General features: G+C 33.7%; 1 protein-coding gene across 1 annotated transcript; it reads left to right on the top strand.

Annotated features, from left to right (window-relative positions):
• Positions 7,813-10,563, top strand: LOC109714308 (cytochrome P450 71A1-like). Its single transcript, XM_020238919.1, has 2 exons — positions 7,813-8,448; positions 9,949-10,563. Exons 1-2 carry the CDS (start codon positions 7,813-7,815, stop codon positions 10,561-10,563), a joined length of 1,251 nt encoding a protein of 416 aa, XP_020094508.1.

Here is an 11,232-nt window from a genome sequence, read left to right as displayed (position 1 = left end):
TCATACCTTCTAAATACATAAAAATCATGAATTAATGAATAGTATTGATTAAAATATGAGATAGAATCAAGGCCAATATGATAAATATGTATGTAGTGAATATTGATTCAAAATAAAATTATTATTTGATGTGAATAGAGCTGATTTTTTTGACTTAACGCGAAACATGTATGATTCATCATCCACTTATTATACAGTACATAATACAACTTTGGCATGTGTGATAAAAGGAAATAAATATTAAAAAAAGTAATCTCAAAGAAAAGGCTTACACATGCAATTACACCATTAGAATCAAATCCCAGTACGCCAAAAAAAAATAAAAATAAAAACGCAAAGCACGCGGGCGATATCATTATGTAGATAAGATTAGCTAGCCACCAATCTCTACTTTAATGATGCTATTAGCACTAAATTACTCGTGCAAATGTTCTAATTTGTTTTACCAAAACTTATAGTAGCTTCATAAATTCTTTTTTTTTTTCCTGAAGTTGTTGCTAAATTTTCGATGACCAGATAAACATTCACTACTAAACATATGAAAATATATATCTAGCTAGAGTAATAATATTTATTGTCACACCGACCATCCCCAGAGCAAGTGGCAAAAGGTTTGGTGGTTGGTATCCGAGACCTAAGTTCGAATCCTAGTTGATTCATATTTCCAGCTAAGTTTATTTCTAAATGAAATAAACGAAGCGGGTAGCATGCTACCTATCTCTCAAAAAAAATAAATAAATATTGTCACTAAATGAAGGTACGATCGATTAGAAGAATGGATTTTTCTTTAATCATAATAAATGTAATTAAGCTAAATAATAAAATATTTTAATTAGTGCATTCGAATTTACTTTTGTTTGTGCTCTCTTCAGCTAAGCCAAAATTACAAAGAAGCGAAAAAATTCCTTCTTTTCTATTAAGAAGAAAGGGACGATTCCATCTGCATGATTGGCGTGGAATTTTGCTTGTTTTAGGATGACACTATTTAAGAGTGCAAAATGTTCGTAATTTGAAGGTACATTATTTTGTCTTATATTGTTTAAGAAGATAAATTAGCGTTCTTGGTTTCTTCCCGCTCCTTATCTTCTTTCAATTCATTTCTCTCATTGAGTACATTTTTGTTTTATTCGGCACGTTTAGAAGAGTCCCTATCCATAGATAGATTACTTAATTGCCATTTAATAAGTGTGTCTAATTAAGTTGCTTTCAACATAATTGATTAGAGTCGATTTTAAACCCTTTTACTTTCATATTATAAATTAGTTCCTTCCAGGGATGGAGCTATGTGGGGGCTGACAAACAATGGCCATGGCCCCCCCCCACCATATTCTTAAAATTACAAGAAGGTCCATTATTAAGCTATTGAGAAAATAAAAATATTGCAAATTTAGGGGACCAAAATAAAATTTTTTTAAAAAAATCTATTGGCTTGTGGGCCAAGATTCCACTTCTCCACGCACAGGCACAGGCGCACAACATTCATGACCCGCCGCCCGCCGCCCGTGCGTCTCCTCTTGCTGACACAGTGACACGCCCACCGCCCAAACCACACGTAAACAGTAAACAGTAAACAGTAAATAGTAAATCTCTCTCTCTCTCTCTCCCAATCACTCTTTTCTCTCAATCTCTCTCCTCGGCCCCCGCCTCTACTCATGTAGCTCGTCGGCCGCCGCCTCGCCAGACTCCCGAGTGCCGACCGTCGGTGGTGCTCGCCTCGTCAGCCTTCGATAACGGCGGTTCAAGTTCAACTGCAGCGCCCCAAAATAACAAAATCTAATTAGACTCGTAATATCTCTTTTCACTTTGGATTGCTTCATACTTCATTTCAATAAAAGCACTTTAGCAATCTAATTTTTTTATATAATTGTGTTTAGTATTGAGTTGTTAATTGTTTAATGTTTGCTTCTTGATTATAATATTATTAATGATTGAGTTCTGAGTTATTCATATATTGTTAGATCATAATCAATATGGATGATAATAATGATAATTTATTCATTTTAAAACTCTTTAAAATATTTTGGGGCCTTCCAATGGCAAACTATTGGATTTTAAATTTTTAGTATTTAAGAATATAAAGTACAATAATCCAAAATTTGAAATTTTTATGAATTCTTTCTATATGAATAAGAACTTTTTATCTTCTGAATTGACTGTTAGTAAAATAATTATTATTTATAATTTATTTTTAAATTTTATTTCTTTACATAATTTTACATAATTTGCAAATTATCTTATATAGATTAGATTTTAATACTTAATTTTTTGATATAATTTTTGTAGATCTCTAGACCGTTATTATTTTAATGGAAAATACAACTACACTCGATTCTTTTTTTAAAAGAAAAAATATTGAAAACTCGGAAGCTAATGAACAAGAAGCTATTTATAGAGATGAGGCTTCGGGTTCCCAAAGTTGTCGTTTGAAATCTCCAAGAATAGAAGTTAAAGAGGCTAATAGCATGCCCTTTGAGCGTGATCCTGGATTACGACCTCAAATTTGGAATTATCCCGTTGAGCAACGTGATGAAGTTCGACGGGCATATATAATCAATGGTCCATATCAACTGCGACTTTTGGAATATCCAAAAAGTGGGCCTCTTTCTCATCAGCGTTGCTTTCAACCTTCATGGTTTGAATCATTCAAATCGTGGTTAGAATATTCTCCAACCAAAGATGCCGTGTTTTGTCTACCGTGCTTTCTTTTTAACAAGCCATATGGGCATTTTTCACAAAATGCCTTCACTGTTGATGGTTTTCATAATTGGAAGAAAGTTAAAAATAGAAAAAAAAATGTGTTTTTCTAAATCATATAGGTAAAGAATCAAACTCATCTCATAAAGTTGCCAAAAGAGTTTGTGAAGAATTGATGAAACAATCTCAACATATTCAAAATGTGCTTTATAGACATACGTCACAACAAAAGGTAAACAATCGTTTACGCCTCAAAGCATAAGTAATTGCAGTTAGATATCTTACTTTTTAATGATGTGCTATGAGAGGTCGGGACGAAAGTAAAGAATCTATTAATCAGGGTAATTTTCTGGAAATGTTGAAGGTCTTATCTTTTCTTAATGAAGATATGGCAAAAGTTATTTTAGAAAATGCTCCACAGAATGTTTTTTATACTTCGCCGGATACGCAAAAAGAAATTTTGCAAGTTCTAGTGGAGCAAGTAAGAAAAGAAGTTCGAGATGAAATTGGCGATTCAAAATTTTCTATAATGGTTGATGAAGCACGCGCGCGATGAGTCAAAAAAGGAACAGTTAGCTATCGTTTTGAGATTTGTTGATGTACAAGGTTTTGTTCAGGAAAGATTTTTTGGTCTTGTTCACATTTCGGATACTAAAGCATTAACCGTAAAAAAATACAATTTATTCCGTTCTTTCTCATTATAGCCTTGATGTTCAAAATATTCGCGGCCAAGGTTATGACGGAGCGAGTAATATGAGAGGTGAATGGAATGGATTACAAGCATTAATTTCTAATGATTGTCCCTATGCTTATTATATCCATTGTTTAGCCCATCGTCTCCAATTGGCTTTGGTTGCAGCATCTAAAGATGTTCTTGAGATTTATGAATTTTACTCAAAATTAAGTACTATTGTCAACATTGTTGGATCTTCTACCAAGCGAAATGATGAACAAAAGAAATTTCATAGTTTTGAAATTGCCGAATTGATTGAAAATAATGAGCTTGAGACAGGGACCGGACTCAATCAAGTTGGCACTTTGCAAAGGGCTGGTGATACTCGTTGGAGTTCACACTTCAAATCTATTACAAGTTTGCTAAGAATGTTTAAGGCAACATGTATAGTTTTGAAGAATATTATTGATGAAGGATCTAATGCATTTCAACGCGGTGAAGCACACTTAGCTCATAAGGCAATGACATCTTTTGAATTTGTGTTTATCTTACATCTCATGAAAGAAATAACGGAGGTGACCTACATTCTTTGTCAACATTTGCAACATAAATCTCAAGATATTCTTAATGCTATGCATCTTGTGGCATCAACAAAATCACTTATTATTCAAAAGTTTAGAGATGAAGGATGGGATTCTCTTTTTGAGAAAGTAAGTTATTTTGTGCAAAGTATAACATAGAAGTTCCAATTATGTCAGCTCCTTATGTGTGAAGAGGAGGTCGTGCTCGCCTTCAACGAAACCACATTACACTTGAGCATTATTATCGAGTTGATATTTTTAATGGTGCAATAGATTGTTAATTGCAAGAATTAAATACAAGGTTTAGTGACAATATGATAGAATTACTTACTCTAAGTTACGCTTTGGATCCTAAAGATGGTTGCAAATCTTTTAATATTGATGATATTTGTAATCTTGCAAATATGTATTATCCTCAAGATTTTATCGAGTTTGAAAGGGAAGGGTTGAGAATCGAGCTTCGTCATTATGAATTTGAAATTTCGTGACATTCCGACTTGCAAAAATTTATAACTATTTCTGAGTTATGTCAATGGCTAGTGGCAACAAAAAAGTCAGAAATATATCCACTTCTCTACCGTTCAGTTAAACTTGTACTAGTTCTTCCAATTTCAACTACAACTACTGAACGGATATTTTCTGCTATGAACATTATCAAAACCGATCTCCGAAATAAGATGGATGATGACTTCCTTGCTAATTCTTTGATCATGTATATTGAAAGAGAAATTGCCGAGAAGTTCACTATTGATTCAATTATTGATGGATTTCGTGACTTGAAGGAGCGTTGAGCACTATTCTAACTTTTGCATGGTAAGCAAAATTTTTAAAATTTTCTTTTATATTATTGTACATCGAATTTTTATTATATATAGTTTGCTTTATTAATATTTTTTTTTGAAGATCAATATATTTTGTATAATGTGTTTTTGGCCCCTCCCTCCCCCCAAACTAAAATTCTGGCTTCATCCTTGGTTCCTTCCATTTATGATTCGATAGGTCAATTAAACAAAATCTTATCTTGTCTCTTTTGTTATCTCTCTTGTAATTTATGGGATGTACCGTTAGTATATGCACTCATAATCAAATATAACTCTATCTGTGAATTATTTTTAATTAAATTATTTTGCTGAATGTATTAGAGTCGGTCTTAAATCTCTTCCATTTTATCATATGGTAGATTTAATTTATAATTTATGATATTTTTCGTCCAATGAACTCACTACAACAGAATTAGGTTATAAAAACACTTTTGTATAAGTGTCCCATTTATGTCAAAATTTTTAAAAAAATCTATTAATGCCTAAATATAAAGTCCATCCAAACAAAAATAAAAGGTTACTCTACTTAACCCACCCCACCCAACCCATTCGGCCCGATTACAAATAGAAAAGAATAAAAAAAAAAAATCGATTATCATCTTCCCCTTCTCCCCTCACTCAATCTACTAAAATACTAGACGAAGAGCCCTTCCCTCTCCTTCTCCTCCGCCACCGCAGCTTTTGAATTCTTTATCTTCTCTACCAAATCCCAGGAGTGTTGTTGTACATACAAATCAAGTTTATGTAGTACTTGAACTTGATTACCAAAAGAGACTTAATGAGTAAATCTGCGGGATTCTCTGAAGTGACAATCTTTTCATTCTTCTCATTCTCCAATTACGCCTTTTTGCAACCTTTGTTGCCGTCCGTAGAGCAAAACTGTTGAAGCGATCAAATTTCTCGATCTTAATTTCATTGATGTTTTGAACACAAAAACGAACAATCTAATTCCGATACCAGTTTGTTAAATCGAAATGGTGAAAAGTAGATCTAGAAAAATAATTAATACAGAAAAAAAGAACACACCGAAATCTACGTGCATGGTTCGACCATCTGTCTACATCCACGAACGAAAACAAAATAAAAAATTTTTTAATATTGAAGGCAGAGTACAAAAATAATATCTGTTACAAAAATTCAAGGGTTAATTTCACTTGTACCCTCACAATATTATGAAATATCATAATTACCCTTAAAAGTTTTAAAATTTTACAAATATCCCTCTAAATAGAATATTTCTTTCATAAATGTCCTCACTGTTAATTTGTTCTAACTTCCGTCAACTTAGTATTTTTTTTATTTTTCTTCAAAATATGAAATTATCATTTTGCCCTTAATTTGTTCACTATCTATTTAAAGGGTTAATTTCATCCGTACCGTCTAAATTTCAGAAATATCATAAATGCCACTATAATTTTTGTTATATTATAATATCCTTCTAAATACATACTTTTTTTCAAAAATACCCTCGCTGTTATACTCTGCCTCTTCGAGTCATATTAACCTTAGTTAGATGGTGATCTAACGCTGGTTAAAATTTAAAATGTTTATTTTGTCCGTGAGTTGAGAAATTTTTGGAGAGTATATTAATTATGTGATTTACTATTGAATCCCTAATTTTGTTCATTATTTGTTTAATATCTAAACTAACATTATTCACTGATATTTTTTAGTACTATTTAGCTCCTAACTTTTGTTAATTATTTATTTTAGTTAGTTCTATTTAAAATTTTATTTAACTTAGATTGCTCTGTTAGCTATTACTTATTATTCTAGGAAGTAATTAAACTTATTAAATTTGTTGGGATCATCAATGGGTTAATAAAATCTGTAATTTAATTGACAAAAATCAGTCCAATTTGAAGGAACCAAATATTAAGAAGACTTTGATCAAAAAGATAAATTAAGGGGCTATTTCGTAATGTATAATACTTAAGAAAATCTCTATATACCAACCTTATAAAATTTGTGAGGGTATTTATGAAAATATATTGGAGGCTAAATTCGGTATTTTGAATCTGTTATAGATAAACATGACGGAGTAAAAGCAATGGGGGCATGTTTGAAAATTTTTATATTTTTTTGATGGAAAAAATAAAATTTCAAAATTTTAAATAATATTTATAATATTAGAGCTATTTGGAAGGGTGTTTACGAAATTTTCTCAAAATATATTCGGCCACTCTCGTACGCGCGTCCGTACTAGTATCTCCGCTCCGCTGAGTAAAGCATTAATTACAGTTCCTGTACCCTTGTTGACTTTGACTTAATTAAATAGAGTCTGCTTCTAATTTGAACACAACTCTCAAACTTTAAAGTTTAACATATGGTTCCAAACACCGACCGTCCCAAAGCAAGTGGTAAAGGATTTGATGATTGGTATCCGAGACCCTAGTTCGAATTCAAGTTGATTCACATTTATAGCTAAGTTTATTTCTAAATGAAATAAACGAAGCGGGAAGCGTGCTACTTATCTCTAAAAAAAAAAAAAACATATGGTTCCACACTTCAGTTTAATTCTAACCCTATTTGAATTAAACTTATATCATGTACTTCGCATAGTACAAATTAAATTTAAATTATTTTTTATCCTATAAAATTAGAACTTGACTTTAGTTTGGACAACTATAAATTTAAACAAAAAAAGTATGTAACACGTGCACTAAATAGACAAATTAAACACATCAACTACATGAACACAAAAATCTTCAACTATAAATTAACAACCAAAGTGAACGAAGTGTTTCAAAGGGACAACAACATTGAAGCAATGGCCCTAACAATACTACAAGTTGCACTAGGCCTCTCTCTAATGGCCTCTCTCCTCCTTCTCCCTCTTTTCTATTTCCTTGTTATCACCAAAAGAACTTCATCTCACAAAACCAAGCTCCCCCCTTCCCCTCCTAAGCTTCCTCTCATAGGAAACCTCCACCAACTCGGTTCTCTCCCTCATTGTTCTCTCGCCTCTCTCTCGAAGAAGTATGGCCCCCTCATGCTTCTCCAACTTGGCGAAATCCCTACGCTTATCATCTCCTCGGCCGACATGGCGCGCGAGATCATGAGAACTCATGACTTAATCTTCGCGAGCCGTCCTTTGTTGAAGAATGCGGAGATCCTCCTTTACGGTCGCATGGACATGGCCTTCTCGCCTTACGGCGAGCATTGGAGGCAACTTAAAAAGCTTTGCACTATCCACCTCTTAAGTACCAAAAGGGTGCAATCTTATAAACTAGCTAGAGAGGAAGAAGTAGCCTTCATGGTCAAAAATATCACTCAATGTTCTCTTCTTCACGCTCCGATCGACATGAGCGAAGTGCTATTCTCTTTCGTGAATGATAACATCTGTCGATTGGTTTCAGGAAAGTTCCTTAGAGAAGGAGGGAGGAACCACTTTTTCCGCAAGGCAATTGAGGAGATTGTGACTCTTCTCGGAGGGTTTCGAGTTGAGGATTATTTCCCTTCACTTGCATGGCTTGAAGGATGGTTTCTAGGGTTAAGTAAGAGGGCCAGAAGGGCCTTTAAGATATGGGATGATGTGCTTGATGAGGTGATCAAGGAGCATGAGAATAGGGATAAGGATGATGGGGAAAAGGACTTTGTGGATGTGTTACTATCTCTTCAAAAAGATCCTAACATGGATTTTGAGTTAAAGAAAGAGCACATCAAGGCAATCTTAGTGGTAAGCTTCTTAACTGCATGTATACATAATGGTTTAAAGTCTCTTTGTTGTTCAACTTGGGCTTCGTTTGGGATTGCGGGGAGATTGTGTTACGTGCGGTGAGAAATTACGATGAGAAAATATCCTTTCCGTACGTAATATTGCATTCCGCATATTATGATGAGTCAGTTATAAAATATTTTCTCCGGTCCCACCGGAGAACGTAGAAGTATATCCATATATATTTTTTTTACTAACTCTATTTTATCTAACAGCGTTAGATAGATCTCAATACCAAACTAAGCCTTGGTATATTCTCGTTTGGTTCCGAGAACTAAATTTTGGGGATAATTTTTTATTGTTCTCGAGAAATATACGAAGGAAATTTACGTTTGGACATATTCAAAGATATTCCATTTAAAAAATAATAATTTAAATCTAAATCAATATCTAATATATTTTAAAAAATAAAATAATTCATTATATCAGTATATTTTATATAACATATTATCATATAATATTTTATATAATAATTTAATTTATAGCATTATATTTATTTTATTTTATATAATAATTTATTTCATGTAGCAATAATTTGTCCATAATATATGTAATGAATAAAATATAATACTAGAAATATCCTTATAATTTTAATTAATAATAGAAAAATTTTCAATACAAAGTAAATATATATATATATATATATATATATATATATATATATATATATATAATATGGAAAAATAATTAAATATATAATAGTTAATAAAAAAATAAAATAAGTAAATATTAATATATAAATAATGAAACAATAAAATAAATAATAATGTATAAAATTTAATTAATTTATATTATGATAAAGATAATATTTATATTAACATATTTATTTATATATTTATTTATCTAATAGAATAAAAAGAAGAACAAAATTGTTCTTAGTTTTCCAAAAATAATTTTAATGTGTTGTTTCAGAGCAACCCGTTTTGACCGGAACAACTAGTAGTTCTACCCAGTTTTCACGTCATTTGAATACAAGTTGGAGGATATACTCTCTTGTTCCAAAAAATTCTGCCTACCAAATACAGCCTTAGAGCCAAAATATATACCAAAAATCATATATGGTCACCTTAGTAGTGTTTGATCAATTTCTATGGTAAATCATGGAAATTAAAAGAAAAAAAACAATGAATTTAGCTTTTCTCTTCAAACGTAATTTTTATTCTGAGAGGCCAGAAAAAAACTGATGTACTGATTGGTTCGTATAGTACAATAAGCACATTAGCAGTTATAGAAACCTCCACATAAGGGATCAAGCTAGGGATTATTTATTTTATTCAAAAGACTAAAATCCTATCACTTAGCCTAGGGATCACTCTTTTTGTCCTAGAGGTCATTTATTTTGTGTACAATAATTTCATCTACAGCAATATTGCTTCAGTAACCATGTATCTTAAGCATATCATTATTTGAATCTACAAAGGCTATATCCTCTCTTCTTCTATGTTTCAAAAATTTTCACAGGATATGTTTGTTGGAGGAACAGATACATCATACATAGTCCTAGAATGGGCCATGGCAGAGCTTGTTCGAAACCCCAACATCATGAAAAAGCTACAAAATGAGGTGAGGGAGGTTACTATGAAAAGCGGTACAATCAGCGAGAATGATCTGAACACGATGACCTACTTAAAAGCCGTGATCAAAGAAACCTTACGATTGCACCCTCCAGCACCGCTACTGACTCCGAGAGAATCAATGAAAGATTGCTACATAAAAGACTACTTCATTCCGAAAAACACGAGAGTTATCATCAATGACTGGGCTATTAGTAGAGACCCAAAATATTGGGACGCACCCGACGAATTTCGTCCTGAGAGGTTTATAAATAGCTCGATCGACTTCAGAGGTAACGATTTCCAGTTCATTCCATTCGGGGCGGGTCGGAGAGGTTGCCCTGGCATGCAATTTGCAGTGTCCACAGTCGAGCTCGCGTTGGCTAATCTTGTGTGTGGGTTCGAGTGGGAGTTGGCTCGTGGCGCGATGGAAGAACGGGAGCTGCATATGACTGAGGCTCCAGGGTTAACAAACCGAATGGAAAAAAGGCTTATGCTTTTTGCTACACCGATTCGCGCTTAATGCTTATTAAATTGAGTTTACTATGTTGTATGATAATTGTTATGCAAAAGAATAAGGATCGAGCTTAATTGATCCATATATAATTGGCTCTAGTATGAAAGTTTTTATTTTTTTTAGCAAACTCATAGCTGATGTTACTATTCGGCCGTGATTGATCGGGAGTGATTTCGTATCCGGCCCGAAATAAAACATGCAGGGCTTTTTATGGGCCTGTAAAATATTAATTTTTAAACAAAAGGACTTGATCATGAATAATCTTCTATAACTATTCTATTTGACGGTACAACGCAGCCACGTGGAGAGCGAAGGGCAGTCGAATCCACGTGGCGTGCGTTGAAGCGGTGGGCCTGCGGCTCTCTCTCTCTCTCTCTCTCTATATCTCTACCTCTCGCTGCCTGCCTCTCGCTTTCTCTATCTCTACCTCTCTTCCTTCTCTCTCTATTCGACCTCGCTCTCTCTGGCTTATCTCTTTCTCTCTCTCTTCGGTTCTTCGGGTGAACCGTTCGCGATGGCCGCGGCGCGCAAGGGCCCCGCTCCGCCTCCGGCGACGCCGCCGCGGCAAGGGCGAAGAGGACGATGTCGAGGAGCTTCTGCCACTGGCGGATCTGGTCCACGCCATCGCGCACGGCATTGCACACGTTGAGCGCCTTCACCGCGCAGTCGAAGAAG

This window comes from Ananas comosus, linkage group 1, assembly GCF_001540865.1.
Source record: "Ananas comosus cultivar F153 linkage group 1, ASM154086v1, whole genome shotgun sequence".
Lineage (NCBI taxonomy): Eukaryota > Viridiplantae > Streptophyta > Magnoliopsida > Poales > Bromeliaceae > Ananas > Ananas comosus.
This window is presented reverse-complemented; position numbering and strand designations above follow the sequence as displayed.

Coding starts and splice junctions, on each gene's coding strand:
- LOC109714308 (XM_020238919.1), top strand. CDS start 7,813: ATGGCGCGCGAGATCATGAGAACTCATGACTTAATCTTCGCGAGCCGT. Junction 8,449..9,948: donor ACATCAAGGCAATCTTAGTG/GTAAGCTTCTTA, acceptor AAATTTTCACAG/GATATGTTTGTTGGAGGAAC.